Source organism: Wolffia australiana, chromosome 2 (assembly GCF_029677425.1).
Source record: "Wolffia australiana isolate 7733 chromosome 2, ASM2967742v1".
NCBI classification, from domain to species: Eukaryota; Viridiplantae; Streptophyta; class Magnoliopsida; order Alismatales; family Araceae; genus Wolffia; species Wolffia australiana.
Window position 1 is genome coordinate 17,553,837 of NC_135836.1, and position 26,117 is coordinate 17,579,953.

Consider the following 26,117-nt stretch of genomic DNA (forward strand, 5'->3'; position numbering starts at 1 on the left):
ATTTTTTTTAGTGGTTTATTTAGTGGAAGGGTCTCATCTCCCAATGTGACGTCCCCAGACTTTGCAAGCGCATAGTATACAATATAGTTTTCCCCCTTGAGACATTGATTTGCTTTTTGGTCTTTTTTTCAGTTTGTACTGAAATCTGTGCTGAACTTTCGGTAAGCTCATGAATCAAAAAAAATTGGTTTGGTTTCATGGAAGTTCAGGAGAAAAAAAACAAACCTTCACCTGAGTGAGTCTACATGGGGTTAAGAGGAAATTGAAAGGTGACAAAAGGAACATGACTTCATGGGTGTACACTTAGTATTCCATTACAATGATTGCAGTTTCATCCAATTCTCATTTGTCCCCAAACCGTCAATAGAATTAGACTAATGATACGGAGTTTGAAGTTGGGAATCAGTTAAGAGTTCTTTCTTGATGGGGACTGGCTGGAGTAATGGTGCGGCTGGCATAACAAAATGAGATGGCTGACCTAACAGAATGGGATGGCTGGCATAACAGAATAGAATGGCTGGCATAATGGACATTTTCAATTCATTTTTTAGTATCTATTTTTTTATTAAATTCCAAAAACCAGTAAAAAAAAAAGGCTATAAGATGTCCCTCCCTTGATATACACACCAATGCCTATAAGACGCATTTATACAAGGGAAATTTGAATACATAAGCTTTTCTTCTACAGTACATCGGCAATGGGTGCGGTGTGAATGTGCGATTATGTGTGATTTTTTTAAGGCTTTCAAATGCCACAGCTGCTGCTCTCTCTCTCTCTCTCGCGTTCCTCTCTCTCCTTCCTCGCTCTTCTCTCTCTCTCTCTCTCTCTCTCTCGTTCCTCTCTCTCCCTCTTTTTCTCTCGTGCTCTTCTTTCTTTCTCTCTCTCTCTCGTTCCTCTCTCTCCCTCTTTTTCTCTCGTGCTCTTCTTTCTCTCTCTCTCTCTCTCTCGTTCATCTCTATCCCTCTTTTTCTCTCGTGCTCTTCTTTCTTTCTCTCTCTCTCTCGTTCCTCTCTCTCCCTCTTTTTCTCTCGTGCTCTTCTTTCTCTCTCTCTCTCTCTCTCGTTCATCTCTATCCCTCTTTCTCTCTCGTGCTCATCTCTTTCCTTCCCTCTTTCCCTCTTTCTTCCCTCTCTCTCGTTCCTCTCTCTCTCTCTCGCTCTTCTCTCTCTCTCCTCTCTCTATCGCTCGTCTATCTCTCTCTCTCTCTCTGTCACTCTTCTCTCTCTCCCTATTTCTCTTCTCTCTCTTTCTCACCATTCTCTCGTCCACATCACCGGACACGTGATGGATGATGTGACGGTGACAGTGACGGAATGCATGGGGTGTGACGGTGACGGTGATGGTGATGCGTGACGGGCTGTACGTGACGGTGACAAGATACCCCGGACGTGTGACGTGACGACAAGTCCGTCATGGATGATGACCGTGACGGACTAACATAGTAAAATAAATATTATAAATAATAACATAGTAAAATAAATAATATTATACTTCGACCATGTTTATTAATAGTGTAAAATAAATATCATTATTTCCGTCACCGTTGACGGTGATGCCATCACGCTGACGGTGACATGACGGAACGAGGAAGAAGGAACGCGTGACGAGTACGTGACAGAATTTTTCAAAATTCTCAGATGCATGACGAGTACGTGACGGAATTTTCCAAAATCCTCGGACGCATGACGAGACGGTGACATGACGAACATTTCAACATTTCAGCATCGTCATCCGTCACGTCCGGCGCGTGCCGTTCCCTACTTCCACTCATTCTTCCCTCCCTCTCTTGAGTACACAGCTCGGTACTCTCTCACTCTCTCTTTCTTTATTATTTTTCTCTCTCTCTCTCCCCTCCGTCTCTGATCACAATCTTGTGTGCGAATTTGTGCAATTTTTCCCAGAAATTCACAATGGTCACAAACTACCCCTTTCGTGTGATCGAAAAAATTCACACAGCGGCTTCTACCCCGAGGGCCCACTCTATTGTCATTTTCCATCAAAATTCAGGATACGACATGCTTCTCTATACACCAATGTAATGTTGGTTTTGAGATGATAGGGAAAATCTCATGGACGGAAGATCTTCACAGTTTTGGAGACATGAACACGGCAGAATGGGCACCTTGGTGACACAGCAGAAGAGCATCTCCCACAGAGAACGTGCCCGCATGGCGTCGCCACCACCTCCACCTCTGCCACAAGGCAGATCCGGCATGCCCAGGCCGACTTTGCCACCTCCGCTTCTTTCACTGCCGTCTCAGCTCTCTCCTATGAGCCAAACAATCTTAGCTTAGCGCCAATTACGGTAATAAACACAAACGGGTATCATGTTCATGAAGAGTTACAGAATTTGTTTATTTTTACCTGCTCAATGAGAAGAGCCAACTGTGTTTCTCTTAGCTGTTCTTGGAGTGTGAGATTAGTCTGCATCAATGACTGCTTATCAGCGTCCATGCAAATCCAAGACGCCGATAACATCTCATTCACGGCTTGGATAACGTCTTCCGCCGTCACCCCTTCCTGCTGCTGCTGATGCTTCTCCTCATCCACCGGCGACTGATCGTAGAGAATTAAGTAAGCAAAAATATAAACAAATAAGAAAAAACTGGTTTTGCATGGAGCACCACCTGGTAAGATGAAGAAGTTGACGTCGTGGGATCTTCAATCCTTTGAGAGGACGAGGGATGGCTTCGGAAGGAGAAGACCTGGGAAGAAAGTAAGATCTGAGTTTTTCCAGGTGCAGTCTCCACAGCGAGTCTGTAAAGCGCTTGACCAGAAGAAGGACGAACGTCGTCGACTGATCTCCCATATTTGAGCCTCTCCCCTTCATTCCTTAGTCGCCAGGCGACAATCTCCCCGGCATAGAACGGGCGGAGAGGTCGCAATTGCACCTGCAGAGCATCCCCATGAAGAAGATCATTGCCCAAATTTGACCCAGCGGCTTCCTTTCCTGGAGAGCCCCATCTGAGCATGCTCGCAATGGCCTTCTCGGCTCCTGCCGGACAGGACAGAAGAGGGCCAATGGGGATCGCTGCAGGCAAATCCATCGCCTGACAGATGACTGTTGCCACAACATCATATGCTGAAATATAGCTCGGCGGCTCGGCCACTAAAACAACAGTCTTTGATTTGTCAACGAAGTGTGTTGTGCGGTGCAGCAATGCAGAGTTGTCTACGTCGTCCCACTCGGGGATGGCTGACTTTGATCCTTTCTTGGTGATGTTCTTTGCCTTTGGAAGTAGCATGAAGCGGGTTTTAATGCGCTTCACGAACTGGAGTTTCTCTGAGATGCGTTTGAGAGATGACTGTAACTGCTCTCGCTTTAGGATTTCCCAAGAGGGACTTTGGCCAAAGGAGTTGCTGATGATCAACCAGAGCGCTTCGGGAAATGATTTGCTACGAAGCTTATCTCTCATTCTTTCCAACGACGTTTGTCCGATTTCGTTCTGAAAGAGTAGTTCCTCTTGATCTTCTAGCTCCTGTCGTGGGATAGCAGGGAAAAAAGTTAGAATTGACAGTTGTATGCGTTTATAATTATGGTATTTGACTGATTATAAATTTATAATTACCTCGATGACGACGTCCGAAAGTTTGTTAATGCCCAAAGACTGGCACAATCTCTCTGACACTTGAGGGTGGACGAATCTCAGTACTGAGGTATCTATGCAATTGAGAAACTTTGAGCCGTGAATGTCAATGTAGATGCAAGACTTTGCCGTAACGAGTCTGCGACCTTCATCAGGAACAATGGCATCCGGAAATCTAGATGAACTTGATTCATCTTGACAAATGAATTGCAGGAGCTCCATAACAGCACGCAGCTCGTTCGGATTCAGGGCCTGATATCCACGTGATTTCTGAATGTTTAGAAGAATATTGGCAGCATATTCTGTCGATAAAAGCTCGCGCATTCCCAATTCATTTAGAATCTTCACAAAGAGAAGATACCGACTGGGCAGTTGGAAGGCAAAGGGGGCTAAATTGATGGAAAGACGAACAAATAGAGAGTTTGCAGTGGCCAAGCGAGTCCCATTTGCCACCGGAATGAATGACACATTTCGCAACTCTTGCATTTCTGCAGATTGAGACGAGATCAGGTCTGTTTGACTGACATGATAATTAAAAATTAATATTGTGTAAAAGAGTGTAATTCATAGCGCTGACCTGAAGTTGAAAGAGATCCCCAAACCCCATCCAGATATTTTAATACCTTCTCACAAGAGTCTTCGACTGTTCCCACAATCAATGATGCTGGCCAGTTAGCAAGAGTATCTTCACCATTGTTCCTTCCTACAGCCTGCATTTATTTTTTAAAGTTATGAAAAAACAAGAATTCCTTCTAGTGAAGAACAACGGAAATGGTTAATTTAAAGCTACCAGTAAATGTTTGAGTACGGTAGGAAATGGTGGGGGACTTCTGAACCGCAATGCCCCCCGAGAAAATTCAGGTGGGACGACATTTGCCTTAATTAAAATGGGAGAGCAGCTCCAGGCCAGGGCAGAGTCCTTCAACAAAATTGCTTCATTAAAGGCACAAAGTACTTTTTTTCCCCCATTTTTACCGTCTTCTGCCGGTACAAAAACAATCGTGCTTAACATGCTGCAGAAAGAACTATCATATAAAAGAGTCAACTGTGAAAATATCTTCTCCACAACAGATTCTGCTACCAACCAAATGTCTGATGGAATCCCCCTGGAAGAATATAATTCTGAATATGAATCCATCTCTGCATCGACATTATTTTTTGAACTTTCTGTAACTTGTCGGCCAAGGAGTTCCACCTTTCTTGCACACTCTAGAAGCATATCTGCCTCTGATGAAGTCCTCAGCCCGATTCTCTTCAATATCTTGAGCCACCCATCAGAACTAAATCTCTCACCAGGAAATCTGTCTTTCTCCTCCGAGAAAACTGACATCAGTAAGGGATCACAAGGATCAAGAAGGTCTTTGGGCCTAAGCGATAGTAAGCAATTTTCATTAGCATTTCGAACAAAATAAGTAACATTTAAAGTTGCGATAGCTTGATGATCCAACTGTATTTCTTGCCAATTCAAGTAGATATACAGTAAGATTTTTTCTTGATCCTGCGTACTTATCTCCTCAAACATGGGCAATGCAAATTGCAATAATATTTTATGGTTGTTGATCTCATTCACAAGGAGAGATCGATAAAACGAAGCTTCATCTTCTGTAGCTGAGAGGCAGAGTTCACTCCTAGGGTGGAAGAACGCATCAGGAGGGATAAGATATTGCCCTCCTAAAGAAGTGTAACTGTCAAGAGCCGTCCTGAAAATTGGAAGCTCTCTCAAAGCAGAGATTTCTTCAACTTCGTAAGATGAGCCAGCTGAAGATTTGAAATCGGATAAGAAAATGTCGAATAGCCTGTTCCGATCTTCAATGGAAAAAGGCTCTGGCAGGGAAAAATAACCAGCTTGATTTGCAGCAACTATTTTAGAGACGATTACCTTTCCCATGGATTGACCGAGAGGGGGGAAACAAGTGCTTGGGGCGCCGAGATTTGAGAATTCCATATCATAAACGGGGATATTACATTGATTCAGTAACATGAACAACCAAGGGTACCTTAATTTGGTAACCTCAAAGGACGCAATGTACAATCTTATTGTATCGCTACCACTTCCTTGGGCATCATTAGTGTCAATAACTGGAGGAATGAACACAATATTTCGTACTCTAATTCGACACAAGACAGGTCTGTCAAGAAACGCTGGAATAAACGGCCATTCAGAAACAAGAGAGAGATCCCCATCTTCAGCACTAAAGCTTTGCCAAAATAACTTAATCCACTCTTCCGATGGACTATCAAAACATTTCAATTTCTTATCCTAAGAAATCCAAGGAGTAGTACTGCATTCTACTATGTGGTTCACCCAATTTTTGCTGAAAATGGATCTTAAATTTCTGGACACCAGGAGAGGTGAAAAGAGCTCGAGTTTCACTATCCCCTGTATGGCTCTTTTATTAAGGCATGAGGATAATGCTGGACGCTCCAAGCATCTAGAATCAATAAAATTTTCCAAAAGTGGCTGCATGAGTGATTGTTGTTCCCTTGTTCCAATCCACAGCTCGGTATTTCCCAACCTGGAAAGAGTTTTCCCAGCCGTTGGTATTGGCAACCCTTTGAGCTCGAGGCTTATTGATTGCAAGGTTTTTTGAGAGTATACTCTGGCATCTGAGAGGGATGATTCTGGATTAAGAATTACAGACCGTGAAATATCTTCAAGGCCCATTGATTGGAAAGTCCTCCGAGAGTATACTCTACCATCTGAAATGGGTATATCATGATTAACATTTCCAGACCTTGCAATATCTTCAACAACTCCGCAGCCGAAGTCATACAAGGCTCTGCCAAAGCTGCTCACAATTTCAAGAGCATCACTGCCCGATTGATTCTGGGAGATTAAACTACGTGCTTTATCATTGTCTGTGTTCCAGAGATTAGAAAGGTTTTCCCTGTGACCAGAAGATTCTGCTTCTTTTCTTGCAAGTGAAAGTGAGAGCTCAATATCTGACACACAATAATCTAAGACATCAACGTATATGTCAGTCAGCTGAAGAGAAAGAGATCTTGAAGCTTTCAGAAGAGATCGGATCATGTGTGGCTTGATTTCTCTCACGTTAAATCCAACGGCCAGTACCTCTGCAACCAAATCACAAGGAACAGAGAAAACTGGGTAGTGTTCCCTGATGAAGCTGCATACATTATCTGGGGGCAAACCCTCTCCAGTAGAATGTGAAAGGAACATACCCTCACTAGCTTTGACCAGATCTCCACGATAAAGCCTCCAAACAGGCAAATCAACAACGCGTTCATAGAACCGTTTAATTACATTTTGAATCAGGCATTTCAAATCATCTGCATCTGAGGTAACTGTGTTCTCGGAAGAATTGATATCACCAGGAGGAGCGCGTAGCGGCGTCCTGGGCAAGAATGAGTAGAGGCTATCACCATGAATATTAAGAATAGAACTCAATGAATCAGGGTTATCATTTGACACTAAATTCGAACTCAGAGATATAGATTGATGCTTTTGGAGCTCTAATATCAAGTTGGCGTAAGAATCCCTAACACAACATTAGCTCTTTGTTCCAGGCTTCCATTAATTTCTTTGTGGAGTCAATGAGATGTTTCGAAGAGGTTAATCTACATTTATCAAAGAGATAACGCCCTCCACTGTGAAAAACAAGGAAACAGCCGATAACAGCGATGGGAAGGTCAATTTTTTGCGAAAGACTAAGGGGAGCCAAGATACAGCTGGATGGACGTTGGCTAATGGGTCGCCCATTTCGGGAAATGTGGGCGGCAACTCCACCAATAGGCATCAGGTCATACGCAATGTATCGCCTGAAAATTTTGCTCAAGAATTAGAAATGGACAAGAAATAAATCAAATTAAGAAAATAATCAAGCGGACAGTATAAGACATTCTGCACAAAACATACACGAATCCCCATTAACCCATAATACAAAGACACATTTTAACAGGAGTACGACGTTAAAAATCAGGAAAAAAACTCAAAGACATGTCTTGATGAGAATTCAGGTTGACTTGGAAAACCCATCTCAGAAACTGTTAAGACCCCGATCCAGAAGTATCAACGACAGCAAGGGCCCAGACGACCCCCTGTCTTTTCGGCCCACTAAGGGGGGCCCGAACAGGCCCAAACCCACTAAGGGTTATGACCCACGGAGCCCCGTGAGTCACAAGGGAAGGGGGCCGAGGAAGAGGAGACAGACAAGAACCCTAGTAAGCCTTCTTCTTCCCCCCCCCCTTCCTCTCCTACTTCCCTCTCATGCCACCCTAATCCGTCCCTTCTTCGCCTTTCCCAGGAGCTCCAGGCGGACGCATCTGCAAGGAGACCTCCCGTTCCTTCTCTCTCTGGCGTCTCTCTCTCTCTCCACGTCCTATCCTATCTTTCCTTATCTATCGAACCTCAGTCTTTCCCTGATGTTTCACTGAGAACACTTGTTGCAAAATTTGAATTCTACTGAGCATTGTGCGAGCCAGACGAGGAGCTTATCAGAAACATATGCTATTATCAATAAAATCAGGATTCCTCGGTCCACTACTTCATCAATGGTGTTCTAGATTCAAGAAACTACAAGTATTCTGTTATGAAACATGGGAACCAGGACTGCAACAGATTCCTGGAAAATTTTGATTACGCATGAGTGTTTTTAATCTTTCCTTCTCAGTCCTGTGATAATAGCCCTGATCATTATGAGGAATGAGGATGAGAAGAGAGGGGGTGGCGGAGAAGAAGAAAATACACCAAGTCTCAAGGGAAGTAAGCTAATGCGAGGCTTCCTCACTTTTTTACCCCATACTTCCATTAGAACTAGCCATTATAGAATTAACCAAACTCCAATATCGCTACTACCTGACTACTTTCCCTCCATCCGTCTCGTATCTAACAGTCACAAATCCGATTTTCATTGGAAATAAATCTTCAATTATTTTTCAAAATCCAGCAGAAGAAAGAATGAGCAGTTCTGATATGGATAGGTCTCCATAATTCATAAGGTCAAATGATTTTGAGATTCAGGAAATAAATTACAACAAACAAATATCAGTGATCTATGTAATTTTGGATACCTAGTGTACAATATTTTGATCCGTTTTTTTTCTTTCGACACCTTCAAATTTTATATAATTTTTCTTTAAATTACACAACGAATAGGATCAGAAATTTTTAGTCCAACTATTTTCCGCCTACTGTTCTATTGAAGCACAAAACTTTTGGATCCTCAAATCCACTCTAAGTAACAATAAGGGGAGGGTGACAGTTGAAGTACAACATCCTGCTTAAAGATGAAAAGGAGAGCCCTTACTATAGCTTTTAGCATTGTTGGTTAGCGCTTGAATCTAACAGAAGGCAAGAACAGCAACTTTAGACATCTACCCAACAGAAAGATTAATAAACATTGACAACAAAATAATGAAGGTCTTTTTCGTTCAGTTTTTCAAACTAAATGGGATAAATATTGAACCACAGTGTGCAAATATGAGAATGAAAAATAATTTCAGAGGTACCATAAGATCTAATAGCACAGTCAAACATATTTATAAAATAATCTTTATTTGCTAAAACCTTCAGGGTCTTTGGTAGATATACCTGTCAAGTGCCATGTTCCTTGTTTGTCCAGATCCCATACTAAGAACAACGACCCATTTATCGATTGTAGCCTCTCCTCGTTGAAAAATATGTAAATCCACAATCATTGATTTTGTTTCGCCATTTGAACTACTAAAAAGCCTCGATAAGTGAAATTTCTTCCATTTTTTATCTGGAAAAGGGTTTCTCATTTTGACACACTTTGGATCAATAGAAACTGAATAATCCAAAAATGGTGCCAGGCTTCCAGCCTCCCATGTAGACAAACAAACCTGCAATGGAATAAAATAACAAGCAACAACTGATTAAAAGGAGTTAAGAGGCATCCATAAGGACTGAATGAAACAAATTCAAAATGGCAAGACATCCTTGGCGAATATGAAAACTAAAGGAAGAGACAAATCCGGAGGATCTTATACATACAATTTCAGTAAAATAGATGAAAATCCAAGAAAGTAAAAAATGCATTGTCAGCATGCATACAACCCTAGAGTGTGAAAAAAGTAAATTTTAGAAAAACTGCATTATTGACAAAAGACATCATTCAAAAGTTATGAAAAAAGTTAAATAAACTTCCTCGACCTTTGTGACAGACTTCAACGACAAGATTGTGGCCGACGCTTGACCAATAAACTCTTCAAAGATTACTCGTATTCTGGTTGAAGAAGTACTTGGTTCATCTTTCATTCTTGACGACAGAGGCATCCGAATAATGGTAGAATCCTTTTTGGAAAACATATCATCTTCATCTATCATCATCGGATAAAACTGATCATGGAATTTCTCTGTCAAATCAGTGCCTGAGATATTTTGTATAAAAGTAAAAAAATCAACATCAAGATAAAAAGGATCCACGTTAGCATGTAATTCAAACTTTCCAGTAGAAAATAAAAGTGTTTGATCGTCATAATCAGTGAGATGATTTTGTTTACCCAGCAGCGCGAACATTTTTGCAGATGCCATGGCACTTGAAGTTGGAGCAAAAGCAAGACCAAGGGGATCGAACATATAGAGGTACCCACCAGAAATGATTGATAGAAGATCTGTCACAGAGTAACAGCTAAGTACTGCTAAACCATAACGAAGTGCAGTCCCCCGTAGCTTCCATGGAGGAGATTGCTGCAAACTATACAGCTCTTCGGGGGTTAAGGTAGTCCCTTCTATTATAGCTACTAAGGCAGGCCCTTGAAATTCGGCTGGAAGACATCATTTCCAAAAAAAAATAATCAAACACATAAACACTAGGTATAACATACAAAATTATATATGAAGAAACTTATTTTCCAATCAAAAATTTAAAACTCCAAAGCATGAGAATAAAAATTACCTAGATTTTGCTGAAGCAAGGATTGCCGAGGGTGCACTCTTTTATCATAAATTATCTGAACCTTATTTGCGCCACATAAAGAAGCACCCATGAGATCACAGCGCAAGTGTTGCAATGCACGTAAATAACCAGCGACAGTAAATGTCAACCCAACACCCATTTCCATTAATAGGGATTTAAATTCATATAGCTCAGACGGCAGAATATATAGATAAGGGGGGTAGTTTATAGGTGAATCAAATGCAAGAGCAGTGGGTGCCACAAAACTGTCCCCAATCCAAACACACTGGCAGCTACCAAGAGAAGCTTTTGCGACACTAACATCTTTACCATCAATGGACTGCAATTTTGAGTAAAGAACAGGAATTTCCTTTTGCAATTGAGACACAATAAAAGCTCTCTCTTCTGAATCCAAATGTAATTCGTGGAACATTTTGGATATTTCCATCAGTTGAGTGCATAAAACTTCAATATCAGGGTGGTCCAGCCAGCCAAGCCTCTGTTCAACATAAGTTGAAGAGAACTCGGAATCTAAAATCCTCATTCTTGAAGAAACACTCCACATTTGAGAGTTGGGCCTCGTAATAATGGGACAGGCAATAAGGCTGTCTGAGATAGACCATGGAATTCCTTTCATAGGGGGTAGAACAGAGACTGGACACCAAGGAATTTTTTTAAGCTCTGACCAGAATTCATCTTCGAATTCTTCATCAAGATCTCCAAGGGATGCATAAATCTCCGAATCAAAACACAATAAATCATTACTAGTATGCATGACCAATTTTTCTGAAGCTATCAAATCATTCTTGCTATGAAAAAAGCCCTCATTACTGCTACCTAGAACTTTCTTCTTTCGCGAGCTCAGCTCTGTGGACACAGAACACAAAAGCGAAAAGAATCTTTTCCCCCATCGTGCGGTATCTAGATCTCCTGATTCATAGAGCATAGAAACTGACCGAGCACTATCTAACAAGCCCGTAAAATTCAAAGAGCATTTTAAGCCCATATGCACCAGGGTATCAAGCATTTCAGGACTTGAAAACTGATCTGAAGGGAAGTAATGATAGGACAGTAATTCCTTTAGAGCAGGAATGCGTGGATTGTAAAGCCAGCAACCAAAAGTAATTCCATTTCATGTTTAATGAAATTTATTACCGAATAATATCTCCATTTGAAGACCTCACCAATGAGTATAAAGAAACTCTCATCATATATATTTCAATTTTATTGTCAAGGAACATGATACAAACTAACATCTGACATTTATCAAAGAGAAACGAGTGTTGTTACATTAGGGCTTGTTTGTATGTTAGTCCTTTGAAATAGCCACTTAAACAGAGAAACAATACTGGGAAGTTCATTGTTTACCCAAAGCATTTATGAGACCTTTTCTCTTCCACATTTTACCTTAATGCTCTTTCTTAATATATCTCCCTCCTAGTCATACTAGAGGCATTATTTACATCATTATCTGGCCATGTAACATTTTACTTAAAATTCTTATCTGATGCCAATAGGTTGTTCTGGCATTTTGCATTTGATGTAGAGTCTCAGAAGGTATTAGAGTCCCTATAGGTGTCATTTTTCCCACAATTAATTTTCTCCTCAGTAATTACAGTGCGTGCAATTTTGAAGTGATTTTGTCAGCTTCTAGCTAATCTTGCAGTTGTGGAGCTTCTCCACTTGCTCAAGCCCTAGCCGCCAGAGAGAGAGGAAGGGAGAGACAGATTCAACAAAACATACAAAACCCTTAATCGTTCAAAGAGATAGCCCAGTATTTAAACTGGGTTTACAGTTATTGGGTCTCGCAGACCCAAAACAATGGATCCGCCATCATAAGGGCATTTATACAATATCTAGATTTATAATGTTTAGCAAAGAGAAAGGAAAAAAACAAGAAGATTAAACGAGGAAAGTGGCTATCTGTTGACAGATTTCCAAACTTAAAGATGTTTTTGAATAGGATTTGATCACGACAAATGTTACAGTATACCAGAATCAAAGATGATTGGTATGACTGGAACCAATTTTTTTCTAGTGCGAACCCTAGAAAACCATTAAACCTTTCTTATGGACTTAGAATAGCACATACACATCTTGAATGCACCACTACACCAATTGGTTTCCGACTACAGGGGCATAATCTGGTCATCAAATATTGGAGGAAAATGCTGACTGGGATGAACATGATCATCCATCAGATAGAAAAGATGTACTGAAGATGCCCATATCAAAAGTTGCATGCAGGTTATGATACTAAAAAGTAGGTGAAAAAGGGGAAAAAAGATACGACACATGTCAAATAGATCTATCACAAAAAGCCCTTGAGAGCACAGTTTTGTTCAAAATAATGTTAAACATCTCAGGGCAGTTGAGCTATAGGGTTTAGAAAAATGGGAAATCCTTCCTGTTTCCAACAAAGAAAACTCACTCTGGACACAAAACCTGATTCAGACAACGAGGATCAATCGATAATCTCAGATCAACCTCATGATATTGCTCGCATGATTTGGGCCAGCCAGGTATTATCAAGGGTGAAGATGACATCTGAAGAGACTTTCTGGGACTCAGTCCATAATTGCAGAGGCAGAGGAAATAAAGAAGGTGGCCGAGCATTGGCAGTGTTGCGGGCCATCTGGTTGCATCGATACGAGGTGATGTTCAGGGGAAGATCAGGTTCTACAGATGGAGCCATACACAAAGTGGAGGGTTTAAAGGCAACATGGATCCAGCGGGCAATATGATTGGATTGATGGTGAAGGGACTGTAAGGTCCTCATAGGGGGGTTCACCGATTCATTGGGTGTTCACCCATTTTAGATTTCAAAAAAAAAAACCAACCTCATGATATTGTAGCTTTGTGGGTTGTAATATGGTTACTTGGAGAAGAAAACATAATAGGTTGTGACTCAACCACGGCACTGAATCTGAATATAGATCTATTGCTCAAGCAATGTTTTAAGGAATATGGATCAAAAGAATCTGGAATGCACTAAAAATGTTCCTTGGCAATCTTATCAAACTAATTCAAAGACAGAATCAGCCATCAGAACTTCTCATGAACAGGTCCAACATGATTAAACAACTCATATTTAAGTAAAGAATACTTTAACAGAGAGATTACTGTTTGGTCCATTTCTTATCCCCTAAAACTTGACAGAGGTGTAGATATATTTTGATATGACCCCTAAAACTTGACAGAGGGTATTTTAGTTATTTTCCCATTGCGAGGGCATTTTGTCATTTCTATCTTAGGGGTATTTAGGTCATTTCCTTTTAGATCAGTTGTCCTTAAATAGAAGTAGTCCTCCCTTGGGAAGGGCAGACAATGAGAATTTTGAAGCTCAGTTTATCTCCTTGGCTATGCCGTGCCATGTGCATCACATCAGTGTCCCATTCATAGGCGTTGTCCATTCCGCCATATCCTCTCCCTTCCTCTAGCCCACGTCCTTCCCAGCATACCATATTACTACCCACAAAGATTCCAGCACCCCATCCCCCCTCCCAGCCTAATCCTAATAAGAACACCAGGTTCTTATCATATTCACCAGAGACCTAGACAGACCATCATTTCAGATGCTTTTTACTCAATTTGGGAGCGGATATTCATCGCCTTAAATATATACTTTTACTATTGGAATACAGCGCTTGTCAGATTTGCATACTGGATACCAACGATTGGATTTTTTTTTGCAGTCAATACTCAGCGTCAAAGAGATCAACTACAATGGAATCATTATGGCAGTTTTTTATCTCTAGCAAAGAAAAGTGGTCAAGGTCAAACAGATAAAAATTTGATGCATCCTCTAGCCAGTCAGTTTCTCGGTCTCATAAACACTGGTATAAATCTTTTTTTATTTTCGAGGAGCTTTTGGAAACCCGAGATGTTTAAGCATGACAAACTTAGCTAAAGAAGACTGCTGGCCCTAGGAACAATACGAAGTTCTAGAACTGATGACATAATACTCTACGCAAATCTGGTATTAGTTCAGCATGCTTTTCATCATTAATGATTACTGGTGGGTTGATATGATACCAGGCCATTGCTACGCCAAACGGGGCCCCGATACGTCATCCAAACCATTCTATCGGCGCAACTAGGCCCAAACCGTTGGGCTTTCTCTCGTATATATACACAAACGGGGAAGAAAGAAGGACATGAAGAATTTCCACCATAAGTCACCCCCTTCTTTCTTGAATTTCCCTTAATTCCTTCTCCCTCCCATCTCTTGCACTAACCCTTACCTCTTCTTGTTCCCGTCCACTCACATCTTTCCACCAGGCATAGCAACCCCTATCCCGCGGAATCAAAGCTGCTGCTCCAAGAGAGACGATCACCCACGCCGTAGCTGTTATCTCTCTTTCTCTCTCTCTCTCGACCTCTCTTTCTATTCTATCATTGAGAACAATTGTGGAGACAGTTACATATTCAAGAATTGACCAAGGAATTGGAATCTTCCATTGTCAAATTACATAGGTACGTTTCAAGAACATACCATGGGTCTCATTCATAAATAATTTATATTCAAACAGAGTAAATTCTCCAATCATGCGAGATAGGTCAATAATAGATTGGGATCAATATGCCATGGAATTAATCCAAATAACAATAGCAAATTAAATAAATTACTTCCCAATTTCGTCAGATATAAATTCAAATGGAACCAAAAATATTCAAGCAGATTCAAGGAATAATAATTCTAATTGATTAGGATCAGTATGTTACAAAAAATGTTAAAAACTGGTCCGTACCTAGCGGAACACTGCCAACATCCATTTGCTGATAACACGAAGGGATAGTCAGCGATGAATGTTTTCAAGGCGCTATCTGCTTTAATAAGATCCCTTAAATCATAAAAAATTGACGAGATCACTGATGGTTTTGAGAGGAAGTCTGACATATGATTCAAGACATGATGTGAGTAAAAATCTGCTTTTGAAAGCTCTCGAACATCCATGTGACATCTGAGAATGGCCTTTTCCCTCTCAGATTCTATCCTTTTATGAAATTATCTTCCAATAGAAATTCATCTATGCCTTGCGGTTTCAGCCATTTTTCTGGATCATTGAGGGAAACGAATTTTCTACTTTGATAGGTTTCAAACATGGGCAAAAGCTTGATTATGTGAATATTCTGAGTATTCATCAGGTCACCAGAAAACCATTTAGACTGTAACAGAAAACTCCTTAATTCATGTATCTCCCCTTCTAGTGTACCAGCAAAACGATTCATTATATCTTGAGGTGATTGAGCAACTGCTTGTATTGCATTCAATATCCCAGGTGCTGTAGGATTCTGTACAAAATTCTTCAACTGAGGATGATTTATTTCAACCTTGGAGCTTAAAAGGAAGCATCCAATCTTTCCCAAAAGAGACAGAAGGTTTTCACTCCAACCTTCGTTTTTAATGACATTTGAATTTGGGACCAGCTGGAAAAGCTCACTTTCTCCAACAGGCAAAATCGGCCACTTTGAAAACATCAAAAGGTCATCACAATGCAAGGTCAAGTAGTTCCAAAGAAGTTGAACCCATTCTTGAGTTGGATGACCCTCATAACCAGGGTTCCAATGTACCGTCTTTGCATAAAGCCAATCTGGGGGTAGAATTCTTGTTAGGAGTTCCATAAGCGAATGACAAGTCAGTAATGACAGATTAAATAGCTCAGATTCTGCTATTCTGCGCAGTTTGTCAAAAACCACCCCTGAAATTTCCTGGTTCAGGAGCATGTGTGGAAGAAAGTCCTTGAGAAGATTGTATTCATGCTCTGATAAAACAAACACCCTTTCCCCGTTCCCCTTTTTCTCAAATGATGTAAAAGATCCATCAGCAAGGAGAAGTAGAGGTAAACTGTACAAATCATTGTAAAATACAGAACTATCTCCGTCACTCAGGCAATACTCCAACATCATCAACATGGCACTCTTGTCCACAAATTTTCTCTTGCGCCTGATCAGTAACCTTCTCAGCAAGGGGGGATTTACGACGTGCAGAGATGGACACGCATATAGAAATCTTTCGGCAATCACCTTACTAACTGTTATCAGGGGTAAACCCAATTGACATAAATCCCTCACAAGAATGTCTGTCTTTGGAAAAGAAAAATCAGGAAAAATACCCTGTCTTGTGGAAATCCACTGGCCTCCCCTTGCCCTTGTATAAAGAACACAAAGACCTAAGTCAGAAATAGACCTGTAGACGGCTGTTACCAGAGAAGCCCACGGTTCTACTCCAACTAGTGTCGGCCAAAATGAAAAAAAACGGCCATTAGGACCAATCTCAGATGATATGGCACTGAGAAAACGTGCATAAGCAGGGGCAATAGCGTTTGTAAGGAGGGAAATATTCCAATCAGAACGCATTTTTCCCCCTCCAGCCATGTCGTCACCTAGCCAGAGTTCTCTTCTATTCGAAGATAGTTCAAAATATGCGTTCATATGGATCGGAAGACCAGTGGCGATAGGAAGGGGTAAAAAGCAGAAGGCCCGACCAACCAAATCCCTTGCCTCTTCTAACAGATTTTCCGCAGGCTGATATTGAGTAAAAGTATTATGATCTATTTGTCCCCCAGAATCCAGACTTTCGATAAGTTGCCTGTCATGATAAGAATGTAAACGTGCAGCAACACATCCCCAAGGGATAAATTTGTGAGGCTGAGTTGACAACAGATATTTTTCCCTGGCATCTCTGCCACCAATACATTCACTAACCAACCATATGTGTAGCTTCTCCCCAGATAAATGCCTTTCTGTTATAGCAATTTTCTTACAATTCCATGGTAGGTCTCCGTCCAAAGTTTTCTTCAATTTCTCTAAGAACTTATCCTCAGTTAAACCATGTAATGGATTTCCGTGGAAAAAGTTAAGTAAGTTGTGATGAGGATGCAGCTTCTCAAGAGGTTCATTGATGTTGAATCTTGAAACTCCGTAAGATAGTCGCATTTCTTGGTCTATCCCATCTTCATGAAAAATAGATATGGTTCTCACATTGCGGAGAAAAGGTAAAGTTTCGGGCAAAATATCAGAAAAAGACAAGAATAATGATAAAACATCTTCCGGGGAATACTTCTCTTTCTTTATCTGGCTTCGAGAGGCAGTAACTTCATTCCGCAGAGGGAAACGGAAGATGGTACCAGGAAAGGCACTGCGTAAGTCACATCCAAAGTGCAAAAAGGGAGAAAATTGATCAGGAAACTGTTCTAGAATATTCTTTCCAGCATACCGTATTCTTAGACCTGGATGGGTAGGGGATATCCCAGGAAGATGACATGCATGAGGATCAAAGATCACAATGTTTTCCCCGGAAAAAAATCCCGGGATATCAGTGAAATGATAGACAGAATTGAATCCAAGTCCAAATCGTCGAATGGATATAGGTTTCTCAAGCTTGCAGTCCTGTCCAATCCGTGAAATTGCATAAAGATCTTGAGGGCTGAAAACAGAATTGTTAAAGCAATAAAGAGCGGGTCCCTGCCAATCGGCCATCTCAGGGGAAAGAATGGATGATGTCCCATAATTTGTTCTGTCCAGTAAAAAGTTGACCTCAGAAGCTCCGGCATCTTCTGCATTTTGAACAAGCTCAAAAAGAATTCCTGGGTTATCTGCGTACATCTCAATTATGTGTTTCAGTCTGGTAGTCAAAGCCTCATGCTGTCCAAATGCCTCTGCAACCCCTTGTAAGCCAAACTTCATTGCATCAGAGCTCTCCGCCAGAAGAGTGCTACGAAAGGAGCGGACACCAAGCTTTTCCGCAACATCAGCTGAGATGCTGCCATGGACAAATTTATAAATGTCTTTTTCTGACATACTTGTTACCGTCAAATCATTTCCAGGATTAATCAACCACGGGGCATCATTGTACATCAGATCGGTTACAGGAAATAATCTAGAAAAAACATCTGGTAAATAGATTTGCAATGGCATACCCTGGTGACATACATCAGCAAGATGTTGGGCAATTAATATACACATATTCAGCTCTTTCCGGTCAAGAGGCTTGTCTCCCTTTTTCCTGCTCATCCTGCACAGGATATTAGCATAATCAACTGGCTTTAATGACTCCTGAACACCCAACTCAAGAAAAAGTTCTTTGAACACTGCCAAATCGACTGGAATAATTCGTATGAAGGGAGTAAAATGAAGATGGCCACTAAGCACTACTTCCTGTGCAGTGGCAAATCCATCCCCTACCCAAATCCATCGGCACCCCTCTAAAACAACCTTAATAATGTCCATTTCGTCCGAACCAAGCAAACCCATCAATAAGGAGTATATCCTTGGCATTGCTATGGTTAGCTCCCGCCTAAGTCCTTGATCCAACACAATCTCGTTGTTTTTCCCCAATTCTAGAAGCTGTGCAGTTAGGATGCTTCCACTTGGAGGAGAATTCCAGCCCAACGCAGATGCCAAGGTTGAGGAGGAGCAATCACCATCCAATATTCGCATGCTAGCAGAAACAAGCCAAAGATCTGCTTGTGGTCTTATTAACCGAGGGGGTGCAAGGATAGATGACACAGATGGCCACGGAAGAGCCGAGAATGGAGCTGAAACAAGAACTGGGCACCACGATATCAACTTTAGATCATTCCAGAACTTCTCTGGATCCAACTCATCCATGACAGGTGGCCTGAAATTTGATCTACCCCTTGAGGGACATCCTATTCAATTTTCCCATGCTGTCAAACTGCGACCTGTGTGCCCATTTACCAGAGTTAACTTCTAGGTAAGAAAGTAGGGCCTTTCCCCAAGAATATGCTTCCATCTGATCATTATGCATCAAAGACTCAACATGGCGGGCACACTGGATAACAGTTTCTGCTGAAATAGATGTCCTGAGGCCAAGATATTGTAGCATATTCAGTATGGCAGGTTCCTGAAAGGAAGGATGGGGAAAGGAGTCACAGTCTTCTAGGAGATCACGGAGCTCTTCAACACGAGGATCATACAGAGATCGCGCTCGCTTTCTAGAACCACTCATTGTAGGCACAAATTCCAGGTTGCTCATTATTTCCTTGAAAGAAGGGTCACGGGAACATAACTGAGGGAGATCATGTAAGACATTTTCCATGACTTGATCACAAATTTCGGATGGCAGCTCAGTAATCCTGCTGAACACATTTTCCTTATAAAATAAAGTCATTTCCATGGGTCTAATACCAAAATACTTTTTGAGAATTTCCTCCTCACCACAAGAACTGATAATAAAATTTTGACTGAGTAAATATTCTGGAAAATTTGTCGGTGGTAGGTGTTTCTCTGGAATTACTAAATCAGAAAAGAGTAAAACCTCAGAAGCACCTCCAAAGACCCTGAAAATAGGAAGATTCTTGCAATAACTGATATGAGACTCCTGCATACAGCCATAGTAGTACCACTTTGGATCAAGAAGAAAACTACGAAGCTCATTTTTCTCATCAACAGAAAGAAGATGAAAAGTTGTCTCAATCATTGAACTGTCAAGAGGAAGGACATCCGAAATTGCACTTAGAACCCCACCTCCATTAGGTTCATGAAGGTACATGTGTAAGTTCGTGTGCTCAAAAGCATAATCTTCGTGTACCATCTTGCACCCGATCTTCACAAGAATATTTTTCATTGATGCAGATAAAGATTTTGAATTCATCAACTTTGAGAGTCTTGAAAGCCTATAAAGTCTTCCCGAGGTGGATGGCAGGATTGGCCAATCATCAAACATTGACAAATCCTCTCAATATGCATTAAGATATTGCCAGAAGAGCTTAAACCAAGCTGATGTTGGATGATCCATCCTGGACTGTGGAGTCCAGGAAATGTCATTCTTAGACTTCCAATCCGTGGGGAAAATTCTGGGGAGGAGTTTAACTAGGTGTAGAAGCTTGAAAACTTGAATGTTGGTTGCTGACGCTCTTGCAACTCGAGAGAGCTTGTCATATATCTCAGAATCAATTGTACGGTCAACCACAAGATTTGAAACCCCTTGAAGCAACTGGTACTCCATCTTTTCACATATGAAAACAGAAGACGCCTCTGAATCCGCCGAAAATGTAGCAAACCCACTGTCTGCCAATGGAATAAATTGCAATCCATCTGTGTTCTTTCCAACTTCAATATCTGTAAGATCTCTGAGAAAATAATCCAGAAGTACTAATTTGTGGTGCCGACTCACAGTAGAAAGCCGTGCAGAATTCTTAAGGACATCGCGGACAATTGAAGGGCTAACTAACCTGCGCTCTAGGCCTGGTACATGATGAAAAATCATTTCCACCAATGATTTAGGCAGAGAAACAACTGTCATTCCAATAGAGAAAAGAGCCTCATTCAAGCTTTCATGTTTTGAGAAATCCATGTCTGAGAAAAAAGCCTCGATGGGTGACACCCATCTGCCCTCCCCAATCTCAGAGTAAATAAGTGGGATCGAGGTCATCTTCTCATAAATTTTGCCCACTAAAAATTTCCATGGTTCTTCAAATAGACCACTAGGCCACATAGAGTAATACAATTCACTGGGTCCCAATTGCTTTGAAAGAAGAACGAGTAAATCACAAAAAATTTCTGCAATGACATCTTCTAAAAGAAATTTATTCCATTCCGAACGAAGTTTTCCTCCTCTATCCATATCATCCCCATACCATATTGTCTGACGATTTGAGGAAACTTCAAAGTATCCATTCACATGTACGTTCAACCCTGTTTTTACAGGCAGTGGAAGGAAGCAAAATGCGTGCCCTTCCTTGGTAATGGAATCCTGTGAGGAATGACAAGAAACAATTTTGAGTCTGGAATATTTTTTAACTTTCAAAAAACACGAAAAAATCTTAAGATATGATTCCATGACAGGTTAGATGACAATATTACTTATTTAGGAATCTGCCTCAGCCCATTAAAAGCTCAAAAATCTGGAGGAAATGAAGGGGAATACATGCGAACTGGAAACTTTGAAAGGATGGATCACATAGATATAAAAGTACACGGCGATAGAAAATATCTATGATGGCACAAAGTAAAGCAGAAACAATGATCAGAACTACATACCTCACACGAGACATTTGATACACGTGCCGCAATAGAAGCCCAAGGAAGAAGGCGTAAATCATACTGCCTAGCTGCACTAGAACAAAAGGTGTCGATTCTACTGAATGATGATTCGATTGCTTGAACAATGAAATAGGTGACTGATTTCTTCTCCAAATGTGTTCCAACAAATGATTCACACAAAAAATTCAAGAAAAATGAGTCGATCTCTTTTTTTTCAATTTCAACTGATTTTGAAACCTCTTGGACTTTCTGGCGGTGCTGGGATAGAATTTCATTGACAGGAGTGATACAACACGAATAAGTCTTCTGTGGCTTATCCGCACCATCACTCCATACATACATCTCAATGGAGTTGATGTTTTTCAGGAAAAGCATGGCCAAAACAACTTCATCATAAAGTTGAGAGAAAATGGAGATAATGTCCTCTTCCACACATGACTGTTTCGATAACCTACTCACTGCAGCCTGACTTGAAGTTCTCAAAGGGAATCTGAATAGAGTTCCACGAAAGCACCTCTTCATGTCGCATCCAAAAGCCCTATACGGAGAGAACTGATCTTCATAAAATGAAATGGCTGAAGAACTAACATAATCAAGACGCTTTCCAGGACTAGAATAAGAAACATTTGGAAGATATTCACCCTGTGGATCAAACAACACCACATATTTGTCACTCACAAAAGATGGCAAGTCTGTCAAATGGTAAACCGAGTTGAATCCCACCCTATAACAAAAATTAGGAAAAATAAACATTAGGAGTATGTGCCACGTTCATGCAAAAGAAAGAAGCAATAAATGACAATGGTCTTGTCTTAAAAGGAAGGGTAAAATCGAAAAAAAATCTGGATAAATTTCAGTTGTCAGAAGCTTTTTCTTTTGAAAGGATCAGTCGTCAGAAGCATACTTTACCGCAAGGTCAGAAAGAAAAGAACTCAGTTGATGTTTAAAAAAAAAGGAATTGAGGGGATAATAGTTACTGTCTAAAAGTCATTTTGTGTTTAAGTACTAACATACGTTCATGATGAACATATTATGGATCTGAATGTTTCAAAAAAAAAAAATTATGGATCTGAACTCCATTCCACGAATGTCGCTTGGCTTCTACCCTATTTTACAAACAGAGGAAGAGACAACGAAGAGTGTGACGAGCCTATCCCCCCTTGCTTATTTGAGAAACAGAAACACAACGTTGAGATTACTCTGATATATCTGAATCTCATACCCGTCGAAAAATATGGCCTCATTGCAGTTAAGAGATTCAAGAAATTAATTCCGTCATGAAAAATGACTAATCTATCTTGAAAAGAATCAGAAGTAAAATATTCTGAGGGTGCTCAGGCAGTTCATTCAACCTCTAATACTTATCCTCTTTAAGCGACAAATAAGAGGATATGGCATCGGCTAAAAAATAGGAAACAGTATTTTATTTGAGATGAGTAAATGAAAAATAATACTTCGGGCATTCATAAATGTTACTGACTTAGGGTCAGCATTTTACATGAATTCAAAACCTCTGCAGAATGCAGTATTCTGAGCGATGGTTAAAAAGATGGAGACAATTTTTTTAATAACAAACCGTTTGCCCCTGTACAACGTAAAATCCAAGAATTTCCAACTAGTATTTAGTGGTCAAAACATCATCAAACAAAACAAAGGCATTTAGTGGGACATCCTGATGTATTTTTACAGAAATAACTAATTTGGAATGGCGATACGACACAACCTGGCAAACGTAGAAAGAACTACAAATCTTAACCAGGCGCAAGTAGTCCTCATTCAGCGATTTTCTGATATAGATACAAAGGAGAATGCAATTATATTAAACAAGTTCCGATGCTGAAAGAGGAAAAATTTTTTTTGAATGCCGCTACGGAGAGCACGGGAAAATTCAGATTACAAGCGGCTATTTTCCGGTTTTCCAAGTTTTCTATCGACTTTTCATAGTTGCCCTAAGAATTCCGTAATCTCGGGACTACTTGAAGCAATTAAGCAAAAACAGATTCTCTCATTTGGAATCATATTATAGTTCGCATGCCATAATTTCCACATTAGGCTTCTTCCTGACGCCTTGAGACTGATATCAATTGGATCATGTCCTCCCTCAGACAAAGATCGATTGGATGATTTTCTCGAAGTAACGATTGAAATCAACCGAGCTCAAATAATTACCCGAAGCGCCCCGTTTTCCACATTTGACCCTATTTTCTGCTGTCCCCAATAGTGCAAATACTAGAAAAGTCGGTCTCAGTGAATACGACATCATTGTAAGCCAGGAGCGCCGGGCCCTGCCACTGCCTCAGCTTGTCCGATAGCAGCGTGTTGACGCCGTGGGAACGTCTATCGAGGCAGAAGCACACCTTCGTCGCACCCGCGTCGTCGGCGTTCTGAATCAATTCCTTGAGCACAGTGGTTCCCTCAGGATAATTCACCAGCACTTCTCGGATCCTGCGAGTGAGATCGACCCTTTGCCCGAAATCTTCAAGAAGCCCTTGATCCATGGCGGCCGACTCCATCCCTGTCCACTGACGTTCACAACGGCATCACCGTAGCTTCGACGCGAAGTTCATCTCTTCTAGGAGATGATTTCGCGGAGCTTCTCCGCGGCCGACGACGCGATCCGCCTGCCGTGGCGATCGTCGGAATTTGGGAATTTCCTCAAGTCTGCCTGTTCGAACCCGACTTATATACTCATCGGTAAGTGCCACGTCAATGCTGGGCCCCACGCGGAGCATCCCAAATTCCCCACTAGGGGTAGGGGTTAACCGAAACCCTTAACGGTAGTGTGCGGTCGTCACCGGCCTAGGGCCGCCGTCCCGGCGCACGTCCAGGAGCGCGCGGCCCCCCGGCGACTCCGTCTCGCGTCCTGCCCTGTGGACGGGACGCGGTGACGCGGCCCTTTATAATATAGAAGCCCTAGAAGGGAGTTTCCGACGACTCTGCAGAACTCGCGGCCCCCCCTTCAGACCACAGTCCACAGGCTACCGTCCAGAGTCCAGACTGGGTTCCCCCCTGCAGACAGCGGAGTGCACTACCCAGCTCTTAGTTGATGAGGTAAAATCAAGTTTCATTATCTTCTTCTTCTTCTTCTTCTTCTTCTTCTTCTTCCTCTTCTTCTTCCTCTTCTTCCCTCTTCCTCTTCTTTTTCCCTCTTCCTCTTCTTCCCTCTTCCTCTTCTTTTTCCCTCTTCCTCTTCTTCTTCCCTCTTCCTCTTCCTCTTCCCTCTCCCTCTTACCTCTTCCTCTTCTTCTTCCCTCTCCCTCTTCCTCTTCCTCTTCCTCTTCCTCTTCTTCCCTCTTCCGATCTAAATCTTCCGATCAAATTCCTCATAAGAATCTTTTGATTGCAATATTCTTATTGTAATTTTGAATGTTTTGTCTTATCTGTAATTTTGAATGTAAAGTAGTGAGTCAAATTATTATGGGATTGAATGTCAAATTTGATTGCAATATTCTTATTGTAATTTTGAATGTTTTGTCTTATCTGTAATTTTGAATGTAAAGTAGTGAGTCAAATTATTGTGGGATTGAATGTCAAATTTGATTGCAATACTCTTCCTCTTCTTCTTTCCTCTTCCTCTTCTTCTTCCCTCTTTCTCTTCTTCTTCCCTCTTCCTCTTCCTCTTCCCTCTTCCTCTTCCTCTTCCCTCTCCCTCTTCCCTCTTCCTCTTCTTCTTCCCTCTCCCTCTTCCTCTTCCTTTTCCTCTTCCTCTTCTTCCCTCTTCTTCTTCTCTTCTTCTTCCCTCTCCCTCTTCCTCTTCCTTTTCCTCTTCCTCTTCTTCTTCTCTCTTCTTCCCTCTTCCTCTTCTTCTTCCCTCTTCCTCTTCTTCTTCCCTCCTCCCTCTTCCTCTTCTTCTTCCCTCTCCCTCTTCCTCTTCCTCTTCTTCCTTCTTCTTCTTCTCTCTCCTCCCCCTTCTTCCTCTTCCTCTCCCTCTTCCTCCCTCTTCTTCTTCTCTCTCCCTCTTCCTCTTCCTCTTCTTCCCTCTTCTTCCCTCTTCCTCTTCTTCTTCTCTCTCCCTCTTCCTCTTCCTCTTCCTCTTCTTCCCTCTTCTTCCCTCTTCCTCTTCTTCTTCCCTCTCCCCTCTTCCTCTTCTTCTTCCCTCTTCCTCTTCCTCTTCCTCTTCCTCTTCTTCCCTCTTCCTCTTCTTCTTCCCTCTCCCTCTTCCTCTTCCTCTTCTTCCCTCTTCTTCTTCTCTCTTCTTCCCTCTTCCTCTTCTTCTTCCCTCTCCCTCTTCCTCTTCGTCTTCTTCCCTCTTCTTCTTCTCTCGTCTTCCCTCTTCCTCTTCTTATTCCCTCTTCCGATCTAAATCTTCCGATCAAATTCCTCATAAGAGTCTTTTGATTGCAATATTCTTTTTGTAATTTTGAATGTTTTGTCGTATTTGTAATTTTGAATGTAAAGTAGCGAGTCAAATTATTGTGGGATTGAATGTCAACCTCTCAAGTTGGAAAAAAGGTTGACAAATCTAATATTGAAATCAGTTGCAGTATGGATTCCGTCGAAGAGATGCATGAGAATTTATTAGTCAATGATGACAGTGGGGAGGCAACATCATCGACTGAATGTAGCCCTCGTCCTGAGTCACCGGTGGATGAATCATCAGCCAAAAAATTAGGTGGGCAGAAGTTAAAGATTCTGCAGTAT

At 41.3% G+C, this 26,117-nt stretch overlaps 1 protein-coding gene and 1 long non-coding RNA gene across 2 annotated transcripts; one reads left to right on the top strand and one right to left on the bottom strand.

The window, feature by feature from the left end:
* Positions 1-1,894: 1,894 nt before the first annotated feature.
* LOC144717085 (Zinc finger, C3HC4 type (RING finger) family protein) lies at positions 1,895-23,974 on the bottom strand. The gene is given in 17 exon segments (XM_078592410.1): positions 1,895-2,269; positions 2,366-2,557; positions 2,629-3,480; positions 3,571-4,076; positions 4,166-4,298; positions 4,379-6,266; positions 6,324-7,097; positions 7,099-7,368; positions 9,140-9,411; positions 9,722-9,939; positions 10,072-10,335; positions 10,467-11,576; positions 15,219-15,465; positions 15,468-19,112; positions 19,114-21,186; positions 21,474-22,200; positions 23,646-23,974. Coding segments are annotated over 17 exon segments (13,701 nt in total). The 3' UTR covers positions 1,895-2,068.
* On the top strand, positions 7,573-8,097 carry LOC144717086 (uncharacterized). The gene is made up of 2 exons (XR_013585050.1): positions 7,573-7,770; positions 7,854-8,097. It is a non-coding gene; the product is annotated as an uncharacterized LOC144717086 (long non-coding RNA).
* Positions 23,975-26,117: the final 2,143 nt, after the last annotated feature.